At 53.0% G+C, this 26,560-nt stretch overlaps 2 protein-coding genes across 2 annotated transcripts in view; both read right to left on the reverse strand.

Moving 5' to 3' along the window:
* The window catches only part of LOC122486799 (complement C3-like), a 46,562-nt gene extending 41,138 nt beyond the window's left edge, over positions 1–5,424 (reverse strand). Inside the window, exons 1-9 of the mRNA XM_043586374.1 lie at positions 5,276–5,424; positions 4,692–4,884; positions 4,097–4,259; positions 3,928–3,998; positions 1,831–1,925; positions 1,668–1,750; positions 1,495–1,585; positions 1,117–1,219; positions 899–1,025 (exon numbers count right to left, since the gene is read on the reverse strand). Coding sequence (XP_043442309.1) covers positions 899–1,025; positions 1,117–1,219; positions 1,495–1,585; positions 1,668–1,750; positions 1,831–1,925; positions 3,928–3,998; positions 4,097–4,259; positions 4,692–4,884; positions 5,276–5,355 — 1,006 coding nt within the window. The 5' untranslated portion in view covers positions 5,356–5,424. The remainder of the gene's footprint in view (positions 1–898; positions 1,026–1,116; positions 1,220–1,494; positions 1,586–1,667; positions 1,751–1,830; positions 1,926–3,927; positions 3,999–4,096; positions 4,260–4,691; positions 4,885–5,275) is intronic.
* Positions 5,425–13,188: 7,764 nt separating this feature from the next.
* Positions 13,189–26,560, reverse strand: part of LOC122486797 (complement C3-like) — a 37,436-nt gene continuing 24,064 nt past the window's right edge. Inside the window, 18 exon segments of the mRNA XM_043586372.1 lie at positions 13,189–13,371; positions 13,468–13,603; positions 13,695–13,778; positions 14,335–14,418; positions 14,595–14,684; positions 14,898–15,003; positions 16,718–16,807; positions 16,889–16,976; positions 18,271–18,322; positions 18,440–18,530; positions 18,647–18,706; positions 18,850–19,008; positions 19,904–20,067; positions 21,747–21,903; positions 24,042–24,140; positions 25,055–25,214; positions 25,502–25,577; positions 25,956–26,159. Coding sequence (XP_043442307.1) covers positions 13,230–13,371; positions 13,468–13,603; positions 13,695–13,778; positions 14,335–14,418; positions 14,595–14,684; positions 14,898–15,003; positions 16,718–16,807; positions 16,889–16,976; positions 18,271–18,322; positions 18,440–18,530; positions 18,647–18,706; positions 18,850–19,008; positions 19,904–20,067; positions 21,747–21,903; positions 24,042–24,140; positions 25,055–25,214; positions 25,502–25,577; positions 25,956–26,159 — 2,042 coding nt within the window. The 3' untranslated portion in view covers positions 13,189–13,229.

Consider the following 26,560-nt stretch of genomic DNA (forward strand, 5'->3'; position numbering starts at 1 on the left):
TACAGACGGGATCTCACTTTCATTCTGGACCTCCCCCACTCAGAATGGGCCACCTCTATCAGACTGGATCCCACATTTATTCTGGGGCTCCCTCCCCCCTCAGATTGGCCCTCCTCTATCAGACTGGATCCCACTTTGATTCTGGACCTCCCCCACTCAGACTGGGCCTCCTCTATCAGACTGGATCCCACATTCATACTGGGCCTCCCCCGCACACTAGGCCTCCCCCCCTCAGACTGGATCCCACCTTCATAGTGGGCCTACCCCTCAGATTGGACCTCCTCTATGAGACTGGATCCCACTTTCATTCTGGACCTCCCCCCCTCAGAATGGGCCACATCTATCAGAATGGATCCCACATTCATTCTGGGCCTCCCCACCTCAGATGGGGCCTCTTGTATCAGACTGGATCCCACTTTTATTCTGGGCTCCCCCTCACTGGGCCTCCTCTGTCTGACTGGATCCCACCTTCATACTGGCCTCCCCCATCAGACTGGGATTCTCTATCAGACTGGATCCCACCTTCATTCTGGCCTCACCCCATCAGATTGGGCCTCTGCTATCAGACTGGATCCCACAATCATACTGGGCCTCCCCCCTCAGACTGTGCCTCCTCTACAGACGGGATCTCACTTTCATTCTGGACCTCCCCCACTCAGAATGGGCCACCTCTATCAGACTGGGTCCCACTTTCATTCTGGGGCTCCCCCCACCCTCAGAATGGGCCTCCTTTGTCTCACTGGGTATCACTTTCCTCTGGATATCCTCTCTGACACTTGGCCTCTGCCCTCAGACTGGTTCTCCCCTGTCACACTGCATTCCACATCCATTCTGGGCCTCTGCCCGCACACTGGGCCTCCCCCCTCATTTGGGTCCCTTTCCTCAGACCAGGCCTCACCTGAGTGCAGGATAACGGTGACAGACACGTACAACGACTTCCCCACCAGGGCATCTGCTCCGGAGGGTTCCACCCCGCTCAGCAGGACCTTTCGTTCCAGCCTGGCCTCCCCACTGCCATCATCGATCTGGGGGAGGAAGGAAGGCTCAGAGAGGGGGAGGGGCGCAGGTGAGGGAGGGGGAGGTCCAAAGTGGAGGAGGCTCAGAGGGGCAGAGCACCTGAACACGGGTGAGGGACTGGGGCAGCGAAATCCTCTGGTCACCATCCTGGACCCCAAAGATGACGAAGGCTATTCCATCCACATTCTTCCCATACAAGAACCTGAGAGGCAAGAGGGTCTCAGATGCTCCTCTGCTGAAGGGTGAGGCTGCCTGCAAACTTCCACGGACCCCTGGTCCCTCGCCTGGTGCTTACCTGGCCAGTATCTGGTTCTTCACTCAGCGCCCACCTGGTCCCACACCTGGCCACACCGCACCCGGGTTCCCTTACCCGGCCCCTACCTGGCTCCACCCCTAGCTGCCAACCTGGCCCGTCATCTAGCCCTCACCTGGCCCCCTCCCCTCCCCTCCCACCTGGCCCCATTCCTAGCCCCTCACCTGGCCGTGATGGTGACCTCCAGGCCCTGTGGGTCATCAATGTAGTAGAATTTCTCTGTAGGCTCCACTTGGACCTCAAAACTGGGCAGCACTGGGGGCGAGACGGCACCAGTAGGCTGTCGGCACTGGGCCTGGCACTTGGGGCCCCCACCCTGACTCCTTCCTCCTCTTACCGTACTCCTTCACCTCGAACTCAGCAGAGAATACCTGCTGTGGGGCATCTTCATAGTGGGCTTCTATCTTCCACTGCCCTGTACTGTGGGGAAGGCAGGTGAGTGAGCCAGCCAGACGCCCTCCCTTGGCATAGGGAACCCCCTCTAGGAGGGCCTGACATACTTGACCAGCTCCGGGATGTTCCAAGACAGGGACAAGATGCCAAACAGCCTCCGAGAAGACAAGGAGTCCCTCTTGATGGGAACACCGTCAGGGGTCTGAGACAGGGAGGGCATGTCTCTTCAGAGACCTGGCTTAGCCCCTAGGCTCTCTTCCTCCTCTCTGTGTCTGGACACTCTCTGTGTCATGACTACTGGGGCAGTGCTTATGAACATGGACTTGAGTCAGTCAGCCTGGGTTCAAATGCCCACTCTCCCATTTACGTGCTGTGTCACCTTGGGCAAATTACTTGATGTCTCTGTGCTCAATGTGCCCAGCTAGAAAAAGGAGAGGAGGGGCGCCTGGGTGGCATAGTCGGTTAAGCGTCCGACTTCAGCCAGGTCACAATCTCGCAGTCCGGGAGTTCGAGCCCCGCGTCAGGCTCTGGGCTGATGGCTCAGAGCCTGGAGCCTGTTTCCGATTCTGTGTCTCCCTCTCTCTCTGCCCCTCCCCCGTTCATGCTCTGTCTTTCTCTGTCCCAAAAATAAATAAACGTTGAAAAAAAAAAGAAAAACAAAAGTTTAAAAAAAAAAAAAAGAAAGAAAAAGGAGAGGAACATAGCCCCTACCTCACTGGCTTGGCACATGATTCATGTAAGCTGGAGCTCACTCTTGTCAGCGGCTGTCTGAATACCGATAGTAACTAGCATTTATCACCTACATTTGCGGGACCCTGTGGTAAGCATCCTATGGGCGCTAAGTCACACAGCATTGCCTACCTTCGACTCTTTGACCTACAAGAATACAAAGTCGTGTGGTTCAACCTAACACACAGTATGTCATTCGTTGCAAATAACTAAACATCAGGAGACATCATGTAAAAATCTGGCTTTCTGGCTCCTCTTGGAAATTGGGATAACCCTGGATACGGGTTCCTGTTGGCACATAGTGACATTTGACTGGAACTGGGCAGAGGCTCTACCGTTAGAGGTGTGTGTTCTCCGTTCCCCACAAATCCCACTGATCCCCACAGTCAGCTTGTGGCTGTCAGGACCTGGTCCCTGTTACCTTTGCATGATTGCAAGAAATACTCATGATGATCCTCTGAGAACGACCTGCCTCTTCCCTCTTTCCTTCACTTCTTCCTTCCATTCCCCCACCCCTTTCCTGCCTTAGCCCAGTAAATTGTAATGAAATTACTGTATGCCAAGCACCCATCCTGTCTGGAATTTAGGTTCTGTGGAGGTCTAGGGAGCGGGCAATTAGCAAATGAATACATTCAATTTATAGGGTGCCTAAAGGAGATGACAGGAAGGGAGACCAGTGGAGTGTGTGTGTGTGTGTGTGGGTGTGTGAGTTGGGAGAGGGTGTCTGCAATTTTACAGGTCCTCAGAGAGGCTCCCCTGTAAAATTGTGCCATCGGTGACATTTGAACAGAGACTTGAATGACGTGATGGGGCAAGCTATGTGGGTATTTGGAGAAAGAGCATTTTGTGAGTAGTGGGGGAACAGCCTGTGCAGAGGTCCTAGGGCTGGCTCTTTATGGCAGTTGGAGGGACAGCAATAAGGCCCATGTGGCTGGAGCAGAGTGAGTGAGGGGAGGAGGGGGAGGAGAGGAGGAGAGGAGGACAGGTAGGGGACTGGGCAAGTCTTGCAGGGCCTTGGGGAGTGCTGGGAGGCCTTAGGCTTTTACCCCAAGGAGGTGGGAGCTCCTGGAGGGCTCTGGGTGGAGGAGGGTGGGGCACGAGTTGGGTGCTCGAGGCTGCCCCCTGGCAGCAGGAGGCGGATTGGGCTACAGAGAGTGTTTATCTGTCATCTCAATCTTCAGCTGAGAAAACCAAGGCCCAGGAGGGTGAAGTGACCTGTCCAGAGTGACACGGTCCCCAGAGGTTTGTCTGGAGCCGGAATCCACGGGCAGAAGCATCACTGTGCCTGGTATCCCTGGATCTCTGCCCTGTGTCCAGGACTCTTTGTGTGTTCGTGGCTCTACAGGTCTCTTTGCCTTTAGGCCTCTGTAGTCCTGCCTTTTCCGGAGTCTCCTCTCTGTCTCTCTCTATCTCTTTGTCTCTCCCCGAGTCTCTGCCCAGGGGGAGTCATTGTCTGGGTTCCCCACTGCTGGTACCTGGATGCTGACAATAACGATCCGGCCCACGGGCAGTAGGTCGTTGTCCACGGTAAAGATCCGATAGAGGACTGGGAGATGATGTTAGAGAAAGGGGGCGGTGAGTGAGGCCCTGGCCCTCCCCACAGTCCCCCCCAGCCTTCTCTCCAGCCACCGCCCAGCCCCTTACCCGTGGATCCGGGGGTATAGATAGGCTTGTCCGTCTGGATGAAGAGGTACCCGCTCTGAAAGCTGACCAGCACCACCTTCTCCACCACGGTGCCCCCGAAGTCCGCCTGGACAGTCACGAATTTTTTCCCCTTCCCTGATGTTAATTCCTTGCTGGCTGGGATCTAGGCATAGCCAGAGAATCGTTGAGATGTTGCCTCCCGGCCCCTTGCCCGCATTCAGCCCCAGGCTTTCAGTGGGGTCCACACCTGCCTGCCCTTCCTGCCAATAGCACCTGTCCACCACTCCGGGTCTCCCTGGTGTGCCCAGGTTGGGAGCGGAGGGGTAGTAGGGGAGGGAGCAAGGGTCTAAGATGGGTAGGGATCAGAAAGGGGGATGAGTAGGGGAATCAGACACGGGCCTCAGAGGACCTCTCTTAGGAGAGGGGCTCAAAGCTAGGGGCTCAGGATAGGAGAAGCTAATTGAAGGAGGAGTCTCAGAGAGGGGAGGGGCTTCCAAGTGGCACCTGGTCATAATGGGGAGGGGCTTCCAAGTGGGATGGGTTCAAAACATGGAGGAGACTCAGAGCCGGGAGGGGCGCCAGCAGGTACACGCACCTTGATGTTGACTGTGCTCATGTGGTCATTATCCTTGGTCAGATCAGTGTTTCCACTGGACAAACTTAGCTTCCTGTCTGGAAAGTCGTAGACGCTGACTGTGACTGCAATGTTGCCTCCATAGTCATGGGCCTCCAGCAGCACCTTCTCCTCATTCTCCAGCCGCAGGATGTTGGGGGTGATCATGGAGAACCTGCAGGTCGGGTTGGAACACGGGATGGAGCTGCCATTCTAGGGACCAGGGTTCCAATCCTCACCCACATATCACGAAGCCCCCAAGTCCTGTGAAGTCAGATCTCGAGGCCTCCAAGTGATTCCGCAGCCACGGAATCACTGAACACACCGCAGGCACCCAAACCTGCAGACCCCTGTTCTAGAAACACCCGCCTCCCATTGTAACCCGAGTGCCATGAACCCCCAGCTCATGAAATCATGAGCTCTCAGGCAGCCCAAGTCCATTCACATCCCAACCCGCTGACCCCTGCCTCCACAGACACCCACGTGCACCCTGGATTCTACTAGGACCTGAACCCCACCCCCACCTCACAAGTAGCCCGGTTTGGAGAAGGGTCATGACCACTCACATGGGGTCCCCCGGTGCCAGGGGCAGGATGGTAAGCAGCAGCAGCAGCAGCAGCAGGCTGGGGCCTGAGGCAGGCCCCATGGTGCAGGGACGGTGGAGGGACAGAGGGACGGAGGAAGCGGACTGGGAGGGAATGAGCAGAGGCTGCTGGAGGCTGCCTTTTATCTGGCTCCCGCCTCCCCCCTGCAACCTCAGCCCAGCCCGCAGCTCCCGTGGCTTCCCCCTTCCTGGAGCTGCCCCAGATTTCTCAATACCATTTCCTAAGTTTTTCAATCCCTGGGGCCAGTGTGTCCTGGGGTAACTAACCCAAGGGCATGTCCTCCAGCAAGATGGACACACCTTCCCCCTGCCAAGGTCTCCCTCAGGGTCAAGGTCAGTTGGTAAACAGGGACCTTTCCCTGTTGCACCTGCTTAGCGGTGGAGGAACACTGAGGGCCAGAGAGCTCCCCACCCCAGGTATCTGGGCCTGGCGCCCAGTCTTCTTTTGGCCATGCATTTGTTAACCAGTGCCTTCCTATGGGTTCATCTCTATGCCCATTGTGCCCGGAAGTGTGGGAGAGGGAAGGCAGGCAAGATAAGCCAGCAGGGGAGAGAGAGGAGGAGGCCTGGAGGATGGGATTCCCGTTAGCTGGCGTGCCCTGCCCAACATTCCAGCTATGGACAGCCGGAGGGCCAGGCTGCCTGGGTTGAGGCTAAGTGGGGTCTCTGGAAGGCACTTAACCCTAACACAGTATTGGCTATGTGTCCCCGATTCCAGTTGAACTGGGGTCCTGAGTTTCGTCTGGCACCCCAGCTGGAGGAAGGAGAAGGGGAAGGAAGGGGGAGGCTTTCTGGGTGGGGGGAGCCCAGGCACCCCTCTCCCCCCCCACCCCCTTGAGTGCAGTGATTTCCCTGCTGCACCCCCCACCCTCACCCTTGAGTCGGTGCCAGGCCTGGGAACAGCAGGGACTGCCCCTCCCCTCCTGGCCCCCCACTTCCAGGGTGGGGTCCTTGCTACACTGCTTTCTGAGATTTTCCCTCCAGGACCCACGGCCAGGGCACCTCCCCCACCATGCAGCCCAGGCCTCCCTTTCTCCCCCTACTCGTTACTCATTAACTAGAAGGTAAACTTGGCCCGGCTGGATTTGATCTGCCCCACGGCTGCTTCCCCCGCTCCCCTGCACCCCTGACTCAAGCTCAGGAGAGGCCTGAGCATCAGGGACCCCCACCCTGGAGGGTGCAGGGGCAGGCTGGACATTCACAGCCATGAATGTCCCTCTGAGCATTGGGTGACAAGCCAGTGGCATGGGGCAGGCAGAGGCTCAGCCTGGTGCCCCGCACGTGGTGAGGCCCCACTGCACATGGACTGTATGTTTATTGTTTCCAACACCTGCTTCTCTTCCTCACCTTGTTTCGCTGACAGCCCTGCCTGTCCTCCAAGCCGTCCCCCATCGTCCTCCCTCTCCCCTGCACTCACTGTCCCAGTCCATCTGTCTGTTGTCTGCACCCCTGTGGTCTGTGGCCTCCCTGCTGCAGAATCACTTCTTCCAGCCCATGTACACACACAATATCGTATTTCATTCCCTGTTAAGTGGGCACGCTTATTATCACACCCATTTTACAGATGAGGGAACTGAGGTTCAGAGAAGTGAATTGACTTGCACTGGGCTACACTTAATCTGTCTCCTGTCCTGCACACACGTGCACAGAGACATGCACAGTGACACAGGAGACCCACCTGCCACAAGCCATGAGCCCCTACTCACCAGCAGGGGTGTGGCCATCTCCCCCAGTAGCCAGCAGCAGCAGCAGGAGGCCCAGGGCCAGCTGGCACGCACTGCAGGGCTATCTTCACCTGTGGCTGAAGCCCAGCCTCATGAATGGGATGTCTGTCTGTCCATCCACCATATACACTGAGGGCCATAGAACTGTCTCCCCATGCCTGAGCAGATGAGGTCCTGAGTCACCTCAGGGCAGGGCTAGCATGGCTGGGTCCCTGAGGGCAGGGAAGAAACCACAATTGCCCAATGGTCCTGGGCTTCACACGCTGCAGACAGGCGCCTATGGGTACCTGGGTTCAGCCTTTGGTCACTCCGCGATCAAATATTTATAGATACGTGTGTGCCAGGCACTGTTCTAGGTTTGAGGCCACAGCTGTGAACAAGACAGACAAAAGCCCCTGGTGTTAAGGAGCTCCCATTGTTGGGGTGAGAGACAATGAGCCTCGTAAAGAAGAAAATACTATAGAGTGTTTGAGATGGTGGTTAGGGAAGTGCAAAATACAAGAGTGGTTTGTGTGTGTGTGTGTGTGTGTGCATGGAGATGAGTGCAGGTGCAGGCATGCATGTTGGTGCATCTATGCACACATGCGGGTGTGTGTAGGTGTGTGCATGTAGGTGCATGTGTGTGTCCGATGTGCATGAGTGTTCACGTGCACGGGTGTGTGCAGGAGCAGACACACATACGCCTGCATGTGTGGATGTGTGTACATGTGCATGAGTGTGCCTGTGAGTGTGTGTGTGTGCATGCGTGCATGCATGGATGCAAGTTCAAATTGGAACTCACGGACAGGTGGTGTAACCACCAGCCGCTAGGTTAACTAGGCTGAATCCAAGGCCTGGGAGTCGTCCCGGGGCACCTCGAACTGGCCTGAGTAGCCCTCTTTCTCTTCTCCCCCACATCCCACCTTTTCGCAAGCCCTGGCCATTCAGTCTCAACGTCTGATCTGAACCCAGCCGCCCGTTTCCAGACCCACTGCTACTGCCTTTGCTAAGTGCTGTGGGCTGAGTGTCTGTGCCCCTCCCCCGTTCATTTGGTGATGTCCTGATCACCTACCTGATGGCCTCTGTAGGTGGGGCCCTGGGGAGGCGGTTAGGTCAGGAGGGTGGAGTCTTCCTGAATGGGATGAGTGCCCCTGATGGGAGACTCTCTCCCTCCCTCTCTCCCTCTTCCTCTCCGTCTCTGCCATTTGAAGACGTTTGAGGACCCGGTGAGAGGGCCACCGTCTACAAGCCAGGAACAGAGCCCTCACCAGAGCCCGGCCAAGCTGGCACCTGTGTCTCAGACTTCCAGCCTCCGGAACCCTGAGAGATGCATGTCTGCCGTTTGAGGCGCCCGGTGTAGGGCATCTTGTTACAGCCGCCAGACTGCACTAACACACTAGGGCATCTGTCATTTCTGGCCTGATTCTTGCAGTGGTTTCCAGCTGGACGTTCTCTCTGCCTCTTGCCACCTCATAATTCATTCTCTGCCCTCTACAAGTGTGAACTTGTGTATTTGTTTCCTTTAATTTATATGGTTTCATTTAATTTACTATTTTCTTTTATTTTAGAGGTGAAATTCACATAACGTAAAAGCAACCATTTTAAAGCGAGCAGTTCAGCAGTATTTAGGGCATTTCCACAGTCGGACAACTCTGTCTGGCCCCCAGATGTTTTCAGCGCCTCGAAAGGTAAGCCCATACCCATAAAGCAGTCCCCATCCCCCAGGCCTCCCAGCCCCTGCCAACCACTAGTCAGCTTTCCTGCTCTATGGAGTTACCTGTCCTGAATAGTTCAGGTATTTCATAAAAGTGGAAATACACAACCTGTGGTCTTTTGTGTCTGGCTTCCTTCACTGAGTATAATGTTTTCAAGTCTCAGCCAGGTCCTTCCTTGTTAGGGCTGAGGAATGTTCTAGTGTATGGACACATCCCAGTTTGCTTGCCCATTCACGCGCTGAGGGATGCTTCAGTCGTTTCCACCTTTGGGCTACTGGGCAAAGTGCTGCTATGAGCATGCTCACACGTGTGTTTGTCTGGGTACCAGCTTCCAAGTCTTTGGGCAGATAGCTAGGATTGGAATTGCTACCATCAGCTTTCCAAACACATAAGTCAGCCTTCATGTCTTCCCTGCTTAAAATATTGCAGTGGCTTCCCACGGAGCCCTCAGGGGCTAGCACATTACGCCTCGTGGCCCAAATCCGGCCATCCCCCTCTGTGTGTACGGGAGCGGCTCACTTTAGTGAGCTGCAGATACCCACCAGGGGCTTCCCTCTCTGCCTGTTCCCCACTCTGCTCCCAGTGCCCACCTCCCTGACTCACAGCCAGCATCTCACCACGTCCATGCCCTGTGCTGGTCATACTGGCCGCCACCTACATGTTGGAGAATCCTGTGTTGGTAACTACAGAGCACTGAGTGAATGAATCTCATCCTGGGGGTTGGTGGCTCAGCGAGTTGCCTTGCCTTTGACAAGCTCATCCAGGAGAGAAAGTAGACCTTGGGATGGAAAGGTTGGCTGGGATCTGGGTATCACTGGATCAGAGAGAAACGGACCTTGGGGTCACCTCCTACTGCTTCCACCTTTCTGGATCTCCAAACTGCTCCCCCTTGGGTGAATCCCTTATCATGGAGAGAACAGCTCTGGCTGCTGGGCATAGAGGATGCCCCCCATCTGGGATGGCCCATCTCATGTGAAGACAGCATGGCGGGACACAAGTTTCCTCTCTTGTTTTATAAGCACCTTCATGATCTCCTTGATTTTATCTTGGCCCTCAAACCTTAAGATATTTACTATCTGGCCCTTTATAGAAAAAGCTTGGCCTTCCCCTGAGCTTAGAGTAGACACAAAGTGATCTTCACTATCTTGAAGTCCATACCCTGTGCTCACTTGGCCTCAGGCATCTTGAGGACTTTGTACATACTGTTTCCTTCATCTGGAATGTTCTTTTCCAGATCCTCCATGCCTGGCTCCTCCTTGTCATCTGTGTGTTGGCTCAAGAATTCCCTCCTGACAGAAGCTATCCCTGTATTCCCTGACAATCTACATTAGTCAGGGCTCTCCAGAGAAAGAACCAGTAATATCTCTATCTGTCCATCCACCCACCCACCCATCCATCCATCCATCTGTCCTTCCATCCATCCATCCATCCATCCGTCTGACCATCCATCCCTAAATCCATCCATCCATCCATCCATCCATCCATCTGTCCCTCCGTCCATTTATCCATCCATCTATCCAACCACCCATTTTGCAATACACCCATCCATCCATCCATTCATCTATTCATCCATTTGTCTGATCATCCATGCATCCATCCATCTACCTGCCCAACCATAAATCCATCCATCTGTTCATCCTTCCATCCATCCATCCATCCATCCATCCAACCACCCATTTGTCCATCCATCCATCTGTCCATCCGCCCATTTATCCATCCATCCATCCATCCATCCATCCATTTGACCATGCATTCATCCATCCATCCATCCATCCATCCATTTATATATTCATTCATCTCTTCATCCACCCATCCATACATCCATTCATCTATTGCCTACTATCTATCATCTATCTATGTTTTCTACCCACCACTTAACGATTTATATGTATTATCTATGTATGTATGTATGCATGTATGTATCTATGTATCTATCGATGATCTGCATGCACACACGCATACACACACACACACAATTTATTTTGAGGAATTGGCTCATGTGACTACCGGGTTCATCAAGTGAGTATCGATGGAACACATCAACTCCACGCTGTCTTTAGAATGTGAGTTTCAAAGATCATATCTGTGTTGTCACAGTGTGGAACCACAGGTGCTCAAACAAAAAAATACCAATGTATTAAAAAAAAGGAAGAAAATTAATCCTAGGGCAGAAGAAAGGGAGAAATTGGCATGAAAAACATGACAAGAAGGACATAAAGGCGGGTGGGCAGACGTCTGGTCAGATGTCACCTAGTGAGGCTGGGACACCTAGTGAGTGGTGAGAATTTTTGAGTCTCCCCTTGACAGGGGTGCCTGACAACCAGGAATGGAAGTAGCAGGGTGAATGCGAATATATTTCTCCCATTTTCCTGGAATTGGGAGGTGGGGCTTACAGGCACTCGAGGTCTTAGGGGAAATGGGTGACTGCCAGTCTCAGGACTTTTCTCATGATGACCTCATCTACAGCCAGGAACTGGATCCCACCATCCAAAGCCAAGACTTACTAGTGGTGTTATTAATCAGAAGAGGCATCCAGGGGCCCAGGTTCCAACATCAGCCAGTGAAATGATTTGCCTGTGACTGCTGCCCCCCGCGCAGCTCAGGTGATGCTGTGACCACAATGCCCACCTCCCCCCCACCCCTGCAATCTGCTCTTGAAAATGGACTCATGCCTTCCCCTCCCTGGGTCACTCAAATATCCGGTGAAAACCTTGCCAGCCCTGCCCCTTATTGCCGCCGCCTGGGAACAGCCAGGAGGAATGCAGGCAAAGTAGTGAATGGAGTTGCACACACCCTAGAGATGATGGGCAAATGGAAAGAAGGTGAGAACAGGTGGGGAAGAAGGTGAGGAGGTGGAGGATCTGGGTGGGGAGGAAGGTGAGGAGGCAGAGGATCCAGGTAGGAGGAAGGAGAGGAGCAGGAGGATCCCGGTTGGGTGGAAGGTGAGGAGGCGGAGGGTCCAGGTTGGAGGAAGGTGAGGAGGGGAGGATCCAGGTGTGAGGAAGGTGAGGAGGTGGAGGATGCAGGTGGGAGGACGGTGAATAGGGGGAGGATCCAGGTGGGGAGGACACTGAGGAGGCGGAGGATCCAGGGGGGAGGAAGGTGAGGAGGCGGAGGATCCAGGTGGGAGGAAGGTGAGGAGGTGGAGGATGCAGGTGGGAGGATGGTGAATAGGGGGAGGATCCAGGTGGGGAGGACAGTGAGGACGCAGAGGATCCAGGGGGGAGGAAGGTGAGGAGGCGGAGGATCCAGGTGGGAGGAAGGTGAGGAGGGTGAGGATACAGGTGGGGAGGAAGGTGAGGAGGGTGAGGATAAGGGTGGGGAGGACGCTGAGGAGGCGGAGGATCCAAGTGAGAGGAAGGTGAGGAGGGGGAGGATCCAGGTGGGGAGGATGATGAGGAGGGGGAGGTTCCAGGTGGGAGGATGGTGAGGAGGCAGAGGATCCAGGTGGGAGGAAGGTGAGGAGGCGGATGATCCAGGTTGGGAGGATGGGAGGATGAGGAGGAGGGGGAGGACTCAGGTGGGAGGAAGGTGAGGAGGTAGAGGATCCAGGTGGGAAGGTGAGGAGGTGGAGGATCCAGGAGGGGAGGAAGGTGAGGAGAGGCAGAATCTAGTTGGGAGGAAGGTGAGGAGGGGGAGGATCCAGGTGGGAGGAAGATGAGGAGGCGGAGGATCCAGGTAGGGGGAAGGTGAGGAGGCGGAGGATCCAGGTGGGGATGATGGTGAGGAGGCGGAGGATCCAGGTGGGGAGGAAGGTGAGGAGGCAGAGGGTCCAGAAGGGAGGAAGGTGAGGAGACAGGATCCAGGTGGGGATGAAGGTGAGGAGGTGGAGGACGAGGTGGGAAGAAGGTGAGGAGGTGTTGGATCCAGGTGGGAGGAAGGTGAGACGGAGGATCCAGGTGGGAGGAAGATGAGGAGGCAGAGGGTCCAGGTGGGAGGAAGGTGAGGAGACAGGATCCAGGTGGGGATGAAGGTGAGGAGTCAGAGGATCCAGGTGGGAGGAAGGTGAGGAGGCGGAGAATCCAGGTGGGAGGAAAGTGAGGAAGGGAAGGATCCAGGTGGGGATGAAGGTGAGGAGGCAGAGGACTGTGGAGCCTTCGTTCATAATGATGCTCGTGAGGGCTGGGGTAAAGCAGGTGAGGATACTGGTACCCACACAGTGGATGAGAGAAGGATGTAGGGGAAGATACTGGTGAGGACCCAGAGGAGGAGGCAGAGGACACACAGGTCACTACGCAGGTGGAAAGAAAGCAAGTAGGTGAGCACTTGGCGCAAACGCAGGCTCACTTCAGACTACGTGCAGGTGCAGTGCAGGTGCATGTGGGCACGGGCTCCCCGGGGGAGGAAGCAAACGTGCAGGTGATCCACAGGGAGGAAGGAGTTGCAGGGGAGGAAGCAGGGGATCACAGCTGCCTCTTCCTCCCTCTCCGAGACCTTCCGACTTTGGGAGACACATGAACTCTCAGTGAAGCTTTATTGTGGGGACTGTGGGCAGGGGTCAGTTGGGACAGCCAAAGACAACCATGTTCTCAGTGAAGTTGGCCAGGTCTTGACACAGCTTCTCATTCTCCTCATCCTGGCATTCATCAGCCTCTGGCCACTGTTCCACCCAGGTGTCCTTCCCAATGATGTAGCTGATGCTGGGGGGAGGACGGCAGGTCAGGATCAGGGCAAGGAAAGCATGGGAAGGGGCGACCCACTGCGGGGGGTGGGGCATGCACAGGGCTGACACTCACTTGGGTTTCTCTCCCCACAGGTCGGCGGACATGCCCCACATGAGGTAGTGTTTCCCCTCCTGCAGCTTCAGGGCTTCTCTGCACTTGATGTGGCTGATGAACCTGCGCTCCTGTCCAACCTGCACCTCATCAGAGCCTGGAAGGGACGGACAGGGATGCTGAGTGGGGGAGGGCAGGGAACCAGCAAGAAGGAAGTGGAAAGACAGAACACAGACTCCAGGGCTGACCTGATTTGATGATCTGCTCGACGACCATTACGTAATCATCAAAGTCTTCTGACAGCTCCTTCTTGAGAAGCCTGGTCTTGTACACTGATGGGGGAGGAGGGGAAGGACGGTGGGGTCACGGGCAAGGGGGGCTGCGGGGACCCTCAGCTGCAGGCGCACCTGGGCATATGGCGTCCCCAAGCAGACATGTGCAGGGTCACAGCCACACGTGCAACAGTCCCTGCCCCCCAGTAACACACTTGCCACATGTCTTCCCACAACCACCACGTCACACAGCCACACACGGCCATGTGCACAATTACACTCACCACAGTGGAGTCCTATGCATAACACCCATCCACTATCCCCCACAAGCACTGTCTCTCATCTTCATGGCTTGGCACGACTACAATGTCACACACAAAACGGGCAGATGACCATATCCACTCTCACACTGGCTGCACACCCGGCCGACTCATTAGCATGGCTCCCCGTGCACTCATGGCCCCTCATAACACATTTACACCCACACACACATCGGCTGCAACCACAGGCTGACGTATAGCCATATGCAGCCAGGGGCACTCACAGCCAGTCACACGCACAGCCATGGCCACACAGTGTCGCTCACCCAGGCACCCACGTGCACGTGCCCACTCACCATAGTCTACTCCTGGTTCACAGGCCTTGTCCAGACGCTCGTCCAGGGTGATCTTTTCATCCATCGGGTGCATGAAGCAGTTCTCTGTGTGGTGGATGAGTGGGGGACATGGTTACATCACACATGTTGTCCAGGGCCCCCCACCCCTGGGTCCGTGTGGGTGTCCACTGGGTGTGGGCTTTCAGAGCCCCCTTGGGCCACCCCCATGGAAGGAGGATCCGGGGGTGTGTGTCCACCCTTCCAGGCTTCTCTGCACCCACCCTCGGCACAGCGGCACATGTCTTTGTGACAGAGCTTGCTCAACAACCCGTCTTCTTTGTCTGGGTGGTAGAACCGGATGCAATTCTCATCTGTGGGCAGAGTGGCAGGGAGGTGTCAGAGGGCCTCCAGCCCAGAGACCCAGGGGCTGGGATTCCCAACTCCAGTCCCTCAGACCTGGAGAGGCCAACTCCAGTCCCTCAGACCTGGAGAGGCCAGGTCCTCAACCCTGGGACCCTCCGGCGCCCGCCTTGCATGGATCCCTTGGACCCCCAGGCACCCCAGACCCTAGGTGGGCTGCTCACCCAGGTTGTAATAGGAGTACACCTTGACCGACCCGGGCTGGATAAGCCCCACGTTGAAGTACTGGTGCACTTTGAAGGTCAGACAGTCCTCCTGGTCATGTGAGATCTGGAGGGAAGGAGGAGGCTGGTCAGTGGGGTGACAGGTCGTGTGAGATCTGGGTGGGGAGGAGGAGGCTGGTCAGTGGGGCCACACGGAACGGAGCCCAGCATAGGGTCCTGGGGGTTGAGACAGTGGTGGAGAAAGTGAGGGAGCAGGAGTCTCCACCAAAAGACTGATGAGCACTTCAACACAGCCATTTCCACTTCGCCAAGGCTTGAAGCTACATTATCCCTGCCAGCTTCCTTTCCTAGTTCAGTGTGGCCATGTGATTGAGTTCTGGCCACCAGGCTGCTGTCTCTGCCCATGAAAACATCAACGGTTAATGGTACTGAATGCTATATTTAAAAGTTGTTATGGGATGGCACCAGGAGGGCATAGTCGGTTAAATAAATGACTCTTTATCTCAGGTCAGGTCATGATCTCATGGGTTTGACTTTGAGCCCCACATTGGGCTCTGCTCTGACAGCACAGAGCCTTCTTGGGATTCTGTCTTTACGTCTCTCTGCCCTTCCCCTTCTTGTGTTCTCTCTCTGTCTCTCTCAAAATAAATAAACATTAGAAAACTGAAAAGAAAAACTTATTGAGAGGGTAGATCTTAAAAGTTCTCATCACACACACACACACACACACACACGCATTAAAACTATGTGAAGTAATAGATGTGTTAAGTAAACTTATGGTGGTGATCATTTCCCAATATACACATACATCAAATCATTATGTTATGCACCTTAAACTTACACAATTTTATATGTCAGTGACCTCTCATTCAAGCTGAAAAAATAAAGACAGAGAGAGAGACAGAAACAGAAATAGATATGCATAGGTACGTATATGTGACAGGTGTATTTGGAGGAACAGGCTAACAGTTAGTGAATTTGCATAGAGTGTATATGGAACTGTATTTTACTGCTCTGCAATTTCCCTGTAAGGTTGGAATCCTATAAAAATTTAAGTGCACAAAAACTCCAGTACAAGAAAACGTCAACCACTAGCTCATGCACAATCCTCTTTTCTTCCAGGGAGGAGGGGTCCAGCAGAGGACTCTAAGATCCTAGGGATTGCAGAGCCCCAAGAAGGAATGTGAGCAGATCCCTGACTTAATGTGTGGAGCAGAAAACCCTTCCCTTAGCCTCACAACTGGACTTTACCTGAGTGGGAGGCACAAGACTCTTGTGTTGGGACCCTCATATTCTTGAGAGGCTTATTACAGCAGCTAGTGTTACTTATGCTGACTAATATGGGGTGAGGGGACTTTGGGAATTTTGGAAGTTAGCAGGGGGCATGTGAGGATAGGGAAATGGAAGATGTAAGTAGGGGAGAGGAGGAAGCTCAAGTCAATGTTAGAGAGGAAGGCAGTGACAGAAAGTCCGATGGAGAGCAAACACGGAGAGAGAAAACCCAGGGGGAGCGGAGCAAGGGGAATGCTTTTTAGCACTGAGCAATTTATTTTTTAAACCCAAGTGGCTCCTTTCAAAAGTTGTTTAGGACTACGATGAGAAATTGGAGGAAGCAAGTATAAAATGAGGTTGAAATGAGACTGGTCAGAAGGTAAGCTGCTTAGAAAAGATGAGATGACCTGGGTTGTCCACCTTACTTTATATGCCCCTTCCCTCCACCACCTAGCAGCAGCAGTCTGTGCTTGGGCCCCTGCTTGGGCCTCATGTGACCCAGATGCAGGCCAGTCTGTTGGAGGTCAGATCCCCATCGGAAGCCTTACCTTGTCCAGGTAGATGATGAGGGTGTTCTTATTGGAGAAGGCCTTGTTAAGCTCATACTTAGAGATGTATCTGTCAACGCCGTTGCTCAGCTGCGGAAGGGTAAGACTTGTGAAAATTGCCCTCAAGCCTTTGTCCACTGATGCCATCCCCCAAGCCCAAGCCCTTCATACCAGGTCAAGGTCACCAGTGTCAGGAGAAAAGCCAGTCATCATGGATATATCCAGGATCGACATGGTAGCATCCTGGTCTCCCAGGTACCTGAATAGGGCAGGGAGAGGGCACTTGGGTCCCAGGGTAGGGTCAGCCCTGGGGCACAGTGTCTGCACAAGGGGGTCTGGTCAGAGACTGGGGTTACTGGTTCCCACACAGCAGCACAGAAGGATATTAGATTGTGGGAAACACTCCCCAAATGGAATAAAGGAAAGGCAGTGTCATGGTCAAGGTGACTAAAAGCTCAGGCTCTGGAGCCCCTTTGCACGGGTTCAAATCCCAGCTCCATATGACATTTGATGAGTCACTTGACCTCTCCATGCCTCAATTCGTCCAGAAAATGCAGACGAGAAAATGTTACCATGGTCTAGCCCAATAACGCCAGGCCCCCAGCACCAGGGTACAGCAGTCGTAATTGCATAAAGTACGAGTACAAATCTTGTCTCTGGATCTCGAGTCCACCAATCATTGTGCAAATCACAGACACGCATCACGGTCAGTGACCAATCACGTCATTCCTTTCAAAGTCTGTCTGTGATGGGTCACTGAGCAGTTCATGCCCAGACAGCAAGGCCTGTGGTTGTGGTACTTCCTTATCTCCCAGGGATAAACCGCATGACGTTTCACAAAACTGGTCAACTGGCAGAGGGATCTGCCAGCCAAGATGAAAGGCAGCAGAGAAATGAAGACACTGGAGGGAAAATTTGAAAGCACAGAAACGGAGTTAGAGAAGGAACAGCAGACTGTGCGAATGTCACCCTTGCTGCCATTGGAGGGACCGACCGGCTGTCTTGTGACATCGGCTGCTCAAAAGATTAGAGTTGGAAGTTGACCTAACTTAGAAGGGAGCGTGACAGCTCACTATGTCATAGGAAAGATGCCTGCTCAATCCCTACCCACAGAAGGAAGACCCACAGCACTTTTGGTAAGTGTTTTACAAAGGAGAACAAGAATTGCTTGTTATCTCCGTGTTCTAATGTTGTAGTTTACAGCATGCTAAACAAATTCTCATGTTACTGTAATTTCCATTTCTCTGTACCTTCCTAACTGGCAGTTTGAGAGTTCTGAAGCTGTGATAAAACGCTTTAAAGGTCATGCAACAATGGCAACTTCCCCCACTGATTTGTTGACACTGCTTGAATAATTTCAGGTTATGGGGCCATCGCTCGTGTTGGACTGCCAATGCAAAGTGAGGACTGCCTGGGGTACCCACCTCCTGGCAGGTACTTCAGACAATACCAGATGCACAATATGCTCTTAGAAAGGATTAGGTCATGGAAAGGAGAAGTCTTGCTATAGACAGAGGAATGGCCAAGATGACCCCCAGTGACCCATCACTTACTTGGTACAGATGTCAAGGATCATGGTGTTCAGGGCTTCCTGAGGCCTCCTGACTAGAAACACAGACAGAAAAATGGGAGGGAGGTGTCCCTGGGTCCCAACTCAGGAAGGAGGCAGACATTAGAATGAGGGCGGGGGAAGGGTAACAGGTAGGGTCTTAACTCTTTTACCATCTTCAGGAGCTCGTCGTATATCAACCCTGAGGTCAAACTTCTTGCAGGTGTGTTTGCTTTTGAGCTTGGCATGGTACATTGTCACCACCTGGTGAGATCACAGGGCAATGCAGTGTCAGCCCACTTGAGTTGAGAAGAGCGTCCCTCGGGGCCAGAGGGGCTGAGAGAAGGTGGGCCAAGCTGGTGTGTGTTCCTGTTCCTTACCGACAAGGTGCCTTGTCCTTTCCCTTTAGCTGTTACTACGAAATCCTCATTTTTCTTGGTCTGCAGGGAGAAAGGAGAGAGGAGAGAGGAGAGAGGGTGTTGGTACCAAGCCTTCCCCTAGCTGCAACTGCCCTATCTCTTGCCTCTGTCAAACCCTGGCTGGTATGGAGGGGGACAGCAAGGGTTTGGCTAAGCAGCTGTACCTCTTCTGACCGCAGGAGGCTAGCAGATTCCCAGAGGATGGTGTGCTTGATGAGAGAGTTGCGGCTGGGCAGTTCAATGGATACTTCCAGGTTCAGGTCCTTGTGGTCAGGGACATCCTTCTGGTATTGGGCCAAGGCTTGGAACACCATGAAGGTGGCCTAGAGCCCATGAGAAAGAACGAGGGTGAGCCAGGAGACTGATAAAGGGGTTAAAACCCACTGGAGAAGGAAGAGAGTCATGTCAGAGGGTGGGGGATACTGACACTTTAGCCTAGGAACCCCTGCCCTAGAGAAAGTGAGGATAAGATTAGGGGTTATTATACACTGAAGACATGTCCTAGATTCTCCAAGAGACAGAGATTTAGACAAGAACTTGGCAGACTGAGAAGGGGTCTAGAATTCACCAGAAATTGCAGGCATCAAAGTGAAACTCTAGCAACACTGAGAATACGGCCTAGCCCCATCCACAGGAGAGTCTAAGACAAGGGTTTGGAGTCACTGAGAATGTGTTTAGAACTTAGTTGTAAAAAAAAAAAAATGAAGTTGAGTCTGGAGATACTGACCATATGACCTAGAATCCAAAAGGGACACTGAGAATGTGACTTACAGCTCACCAGAAAGAAAGGGGGTCAAACTGGAGCCCGAAGTTATTAAAAACCATGTTCTAGATCCCACCAACCAGGGTCAGAGAGGCTTGGATGATGTCCTAGAATAGCCGAGAACATAGTCTGGAACCCACAGTAAGATGAACTAACACTGGGAGCCTAGTAGAACTGAAACATGGTCTAGAGCCCACAGGAAGATATGAGCTAACACTGGGAACCTGGCGGAACTGAGAACACGGTCTAGATCTTAGGAGGTTTGGAACAGAGTTTGGGCATTCAGCATGTAGTGTAGACTCCACCAGTGCATTCACAGCTAAAAATCCACTCCAGCCACTCTGGCTTGTGGACAGAAGGGCTGCCCCTCTGAGTCTTAACATCTTCTCTGGGAGGCCAGTGGGAAGCCAGAGGAGGTAGGCATGTAGGTGCCTGGGGGATATGGGGTCACTTGCCTGGGTGGAGCCGTAGCCCCCTCCGTAGTATCTCTGCTCATTGAGCCAGGTTGCGACGGGGCGTACAAAGTCAAAGTCTTTGAGCACCAGCAGGGCCAAGAGGGCATAGGATGTGGCCTCCACGCTGTAGAGCTTCTTGCCAGGCTCCTCCCACCTTGTCCTCTCTGTAGAGAGAACCCCCACCCCCATGCTGATTGCACTGTCCAGCGAGGAGATGGCTCAGACAAAAGTCGGAAAAGACTCACGCTAGACTCACACTAGAACTTCTTGTTCACATGTCCTGACTGACACCCAAGGCACTCACTAGCTGGCTCCTGCCTACTCTTTTCCTTCATTAACCTTCACTCCTCCATTGAAATTCTCATCTGCAGCCCCACTGATTTACAGATTCCCTAAATTTTCCATGCTCATTCTTACTTCCTGGGCCTTTTCGTATTCTGTACCCTCTATTGGAGCACCTTTTCTCCACCCATTCCTGCTTAATCCCATCCTGCACAATTCAGCTTCAATGGCACCCCAAGAGTAGGTGAGGTCCTCCCTTCTGTCTCTCAAAACACCCTGTGCTGTCCTGTCCCAGAACTATGATGTTCTATATCAATCTATTACTCATTTCTTTCCTCAACTGGAGTGCGAGCCATGATGGCAGGAGCTGTGCTTTATTCACTGTGATGTCCCAAGTGCCCAAGAAAGCACTTGTGGCAGAGATTGTCAGTAAGAAGCATTCACTCCTGTGGGGTGCCTGGATGGCTCAGTTGGTTGAGTGTCCAACTTTGGCTCAGGTCACAATCTCAAGGTTCATGAGTTTGAGCGCCTCATCAGGCTGTCTGCTGTCAGCACAGAGCCAGCTTTGCACTCTCTGTCTCCTTCTCTCTCTGCCCCTCCCATGCTTGCACTCTCTTGTTCAAAAATAAATGAACATTAAAAAAAAAACCTGTTCCCTCATTTCCTGGGCAGAGAGTTGGACTACATCTCCCAAAAGTCTTTGCAGGCAGGTGCAGCCACATGACTGAACTCTGGATGATGGAATGGACACTGGCAATGTTAGGGGCCCCTTCCATGCCTGGTCTACCTCCCTTGAATGATCCACCTGACCGTTTCCCCTTCTGCTTAGATGGAGTGGATCCCAAGCACCCCGTGGTGGCATAGTCATGAAAAGATAGAGGCCCAGATCTCCACATGACTGTCTGGAAGAGAGCTGTCCACCAACAACAAGCTTCCATTGTGCTAAACCACCTCAGTATATGTACTGACATATGTTACATCAGTGAGTGCAAACCTGATGCAGTATATTACCTGAGCCAATGATTAAGTGCTCACTGTGTGCTGGGCACTGTGCTAAATTCCCTATGGCATTATCTTATCTAATCCTAATTACCCTTGAGATAATGACGACAACAACATCGGAATAGAGCTCTCACTGTATGCTAGACCTTCTACCTACATTACTCCTTCAATCTTGTCAACCGCCTATGATGTAAGTATCTTCTTCAGATGAGGTCCAGGGAGGGTCAGTGACTTTTACAAAGTCGCACAGTGAGAATGTGGCAGAGGGGGATTTGAATTTGGGTCTGTCTGACCTCAGAGCCCACATCTTTTCTCCTGTGTCATAGCAAGTGCTCAACACACACTTGTTGAATGAATGATGCCACGTTCTTGTGTAGCTTACAGTGAGGATTTCTCACACCTCAGAGCCCTTCACCAAGCAGGACTTAGCACCATCCACTCCAGCTCAACTTGAAGCTGCCCATTGTAGGATAGCTTAGAGCCACACATGCCAGCTCAAGATGACCACCCCCAAACCATGGCCATGCATGCCTCTTTACCTCACCAGGCTGCCACTCACCTTTGGCTGTGCTCAGAAATTTTTCAAAGAGGTCTTTCTCCAGCCTGCCTGACTGGGCCAGGGCGTAGCCTGCAATGGCCACAGAATATGGTCTCCGCAGGTTCCTATAGTGGAATTCAATATAATCTCCAGCCTTAGTGATGCTGCGCTCCAGGCTCTGTGAGAAAGAGGATTGGTTCTCTGGTAAGGTGCATACTGCTGCCACAAAGAGCTGGTAAGGATCACACAAGTGCCACTTCCTGGGTACCAGGATGGTTTCTGTCCTTGGGACATATTTGTTTTGGATCTTTTATTTCTTTTTTCTTTTTTGGATTTTCCAGACATTTTAGTCACCGTGAACTTGATGTGCCTGGGAGAGTTTATATACCCAGTGGTGTTTTGGTAACAGTTTAAGCACCAGCTCTCCGGAATGTGTATGGGGGCCAGGGGTCTGTTTTATCGCCTGCCAATTACTGTGGTGTAAATGCTCCCACTGTGGGCAATTTCAAGCTACCAACGTAATGGCCCTGAACATAAAGGGGAGAATATGTGTCGCAGATAGACACTCATGACCTAGCATGACCCAGCTTCAGCACCCCACTGGGAAACCTCTTCTCTAATCATCAGCTTCACAGCTAACACTTACTATATGGCAGTCACACAGGCAATCGCTGAACTTCAGGATCCTATGGGGTTGGCATTATTTTCATCATCATCTCTACTGCACGAATGACAAGATTGAGACCCAGAGAGATGATCGAAGGAGGAAGACATGATGTGCAGCGTTCGCCAACTTTCTTGGCGTAAATATTACCGTGGCCAATTTCAAACTATGTGGAGTCAGTGAATGCAGAGTTGGGGGGAGGGGGGCAGTAGCACAGAAGTAGATAGCATTTCCACCTTATAGGTACATAACCTCGAGATGGATACATTTGTCATAGATAATGAGGGAAAGTAATAAAACAATCAGGAAGTGATGAGTTTTGAGTGTTTCTTACCTTTGCTTTTAATGCTTAGTGTTTAGTCTAAAGTCAGTTTACATAATTTGCTTGAAAAGAATGATTGTGTTTAACAACTAGCTTGTGAAAGTGCTGGAAGTTTAACGGTTGGCTTTCACAGACTGATCCCAGCACACTCTTCATCTGCATCCCAGTAATCTGGGTCTACAGCCTATGCTATACTCAGGCATAGTGTTGCCATTTTGTAGAAGAAAATGTTGGTGCCTTGCAGAAGAAACTAATCCTTTCTCTGCCAGCTGCCTGTCCTCCAACTACTCTTGACTTTTGCAGAAACTTCGGTCTTTCATTCACTCGGCCACAGTGGAAGCAGCCATATTTGCCCAGTAAGACCTACTTCCTGGCCTCAGCTGATTGGCCCAGGTATGACCACCTGACCCCGGGTGGGCCAATCAGAATTTCCCCTATGGGTATCTGAAAGCTCTAGGTTTGGTCTGGCTATTTTCCCAAGGAAGGCAGCCAAGTTCTGCTGGGCAGGCTGGGTGGCAGGGAGAGAGGAATTATTGGGCCCAGAACGGCCTGGGTCCCTCTGAGGCCCTCAAGTCAACAGCCCTGTCCCCTCTATCTTGAGTCCGATGAAGGGAGGGGCAGCTGCCTGAGGTAAAATCCTGGGCTCTCCACCTTGGCAAGCTAAGGTCAAACAAACCACTCTCAAACCCCAGGACAAAGCAGAGGGAGTAATTGCAGAGACTCTCGGGAGTCCATCTTTCTAAGCTTCTCTGCTTCAGAACCAAAACCAGAGGAAAAAGAGACAGCCATGAGCCAATACTTGTAATCATTTCCTTTTTGGGGTCATGGGCCCCTTGGAAAATTTCCTAAAAGATCTCCTGAACTAAGAGAGTAGCCTTGATGTGTTCTTGGGTCTGGGTTGTGCCTTTTCTTCAGGGAAGCAGCAAGGTATGCTGCACTGATCATGTAGCAGTGATGGGGAAAGCAGGCTGAGGGGGCTTTTGTTGAAATTGGCTGACACTCTCTGGACAGGGTAAAGCAGGCAGAAAGGACCCATTCTTTGATCTCTTTCTGTCTTAGTTTTCTCCTCTGTAACCTGGGGATAAGAAGAGTAGCCTACGTCTCGGACTCTTAGAAGGATTACAGGACTTAGCATGTGCAGCACTTAGATGAGCATCTTAGTTAATGCTCAAAAAATGCTGGAATTATTATGGTTTTATGGGCATTATGGCTGCTGTGGTGGCTGCTATTGCACTGAGAGGACTGGGAATCACCTGAATGCAAGAGCCCACCCTCCAAGGTGGATGTGCCCTGGGTAGGTGAGTGGAGGAGAGGGTGGGCGGACACTTACGTTGACCTGATCATTGCAAAACTCTTTAGCCTCTTGCAGCGCAATGAGAACAAAAGCTGTGAGGGCCACATCCTTCTCCTCGTTCTCCCGGAAGCCACCCTAGAATGGGAAGCGGGAAATAAGGATAGGGTCACCACTATGTCCCCACATGCTGACCAAACCTCTTGTAGGGTCAGCAGGTCAAGGCAGGGGTGAGAATCTCTCTCAGTGTCTCTCCCTAGGTGGGCCACACTCTTCAATATTCACTCATTCAGCAATTGTTGCTCATGCTGTGGAAAAGATGGTGGGTAAGAACCCAACACCAGTCCCACCCCCACAGTGCTCCCCATCTAGTAGGGGAGACAGACATGAACCAATTGGCTCACCAGTAGACATATCGTAACAAATTGGTGAGTGCAGTGCAGGAGACGTGGATGTGGCAGTGGGATTGGAAAGTGGGAGTGTGACTCAGTTGGGGAGATCAGGAAAGATTTCCCTGTGGGATGACCAGGGTTGGCATGCCAGACAGGGAGAACAGCATGTGCAAAGGCACCGTGACTGGAGAGAGCAAGGCTCCTTTCAGTGCAAATGGCATGTGGATGGGGGTACGGGGACGGTGTGAGACTGGAAGTCTGAAAAGTCAGGCTAAGGCAGTGATTCTCCACCTTATGCATGCATAGGCAACTCATGGCAGGGGAAGTGGAGGTTGTAGCAACTGTGAATCCTAGGCCCTCCTCCTGAATTTTCTGATTCCTGCATCTCAAGTCTAGATTGAGAACATATTTTATAACAAGTTTGAAGGTGATTATGCAGCTACTGGCCTGGGGACCACATTTGGAGAACCACAGCTGGGAGGGGTTCTATATTTTCAGAGCAAAGGGGGGGGGGGGGACTTCGGTGTTGCACTAGCCTCTGAAGGTCTCTGGTCTTCGCAATGGGGAAGTGATACTCTCAGCTGAAGGGGTAGCCTTTCATGTCTATCCTGTTACTCCTGGCGCCCTTCCCCCAGCATGCCCATAAGTCCTGCTTCTTACAGTCATTTCTTGATGAATTACGGGCCCATCTTCCTGGAAGACCCCGTCAGGCTTCTGCTTCTCCAGGATCAGCCATTTGACAGCCCCACAGAGGACCTGGGAGTTGATGGCAATGAGATTGGCTGCCAGAGAGAAGACCTTGACCACGTAGGCTGTCAGCCTGTGGGCGGCACAAAGCGTCAGCCAATCGCCTCCGGGATCCAGAGACTGCCATTCCAGGAAACCAATGAGCAGAGAGGGGCGGGGCCTACAGGCTGGCCCAGCTTCCCCACCCAAGTTAGGCGTCAGCCTAGCCACAGGGGGCGCTTGATGTTCGCAGGCCACGTGGCAGCTCAACGTGGGCCATTCATCTGTGTGGGCTGAGGGTCCATAGCATAGGGCCCCTCGGGCGAGACCTGGGGTGCCCACCCAAGGCCACCTTGCTCAGTGGGGTGCCAGACCACTCACCAGGTGCTGGCTTTCCGGTTCTGGAAGGCCGCAAAAGCCGAGTTGTCTTGTCTGAAGGCCAGCTGCTGGGAGTACCCTGCAGGGAAGCCAGAAGTGTCTCCAGAGGAGCAGGGGCTGAGTGGAGGGGCTCAGGGGACAAGGATTCTCTGAGGGGCGAGACAGGGGTTCAGGGAGGAATGAGGGGGCTCAGGGCTGAGCAGGGAAGTCTGCTAGAAGAGCGGAAGGGGCTTCTAAAAGGGGAAGGAGTTCTCAGAGGAGAGGGGTTCAGAGAGGCAAGGGGCCTCAGGGAGAGAGGGAGTTCTAGAGGGCTCAGAGGGGCCCAGGGTCTCAGAGAGGGCAAAGGTCAAGGAGGTCTTTGAAAAGAAGGGATCCTGAAAGGGGAGGAGCTTAGAGGAAGGGCGTGTCACTGCTCTGGAGGTGGCTGGAGCAGAGAGGGTCTCCCAGGCAGACCCACCCTTTTCGATGAGCTGCAAGGAATCCTGCCTCTTTTCCAGGCCGAACTTCTCCCACTGCTCCGTTTGGTCCAGGTAATGGACGGCAATGACCGTGGGTGTCATTCCTATCATGTTCTGCTCCCCACAGCCCGAGGGGGTCACGATGAGGTGCTTCAGTCGCTCTGCGTCAATGGCATCCTCAGTCAACTGAGCCACTGGGGTCCCTGCAACCGGGCGGGAGGACAGGGCTCAAGCAACTCACCCACCATGGGGTGGGGTGAGAAGGGCCAGGGCTGTCCCCAGCGATCCCAGGCTCCAGGCAGCCAGTGCCAAAGAGGTCAGGGGCCAGTTGGGGGCTGAGGGGACGTGATGGTAGGAGGTACGAGGCGGGGGTAGGGGAGTGGGGAGGGTGTCTACATTTGTAGGGAAGGGAGTCTTATGCTTCACAGAAATCTGTTCCCTGGGCCTCTTGGTACAAGTGGCAAATTAATTCCAGAACAATCGTCACCAATACTTAGATCATGCTTCATGCTGTTGCCAGGCGCTGTTCTAGAGAAACATCATACAGTATCTCATTTAATCCTCTCAACAAGCCTTTGATATAGGTACTATTATTCACCCCATC

The sequence above is a fragment of the Prionailurus bengalensis genome, chromosome A2 (assembly GCF_016509475.1).
Source record: "Prionailurus bengalensis isolate Pbe53 chromosome A2, Fcat_Pben_1.1_paternal_pri, whole genome shotgun sequence".
Classification (NCBI taxonomy): domain Eukaryota; kingdom Metazoa; phylum Chordata; class Mammalia; order Carnivora; family Felidae; genus Prionailurus; species Prionailurus bengalensis.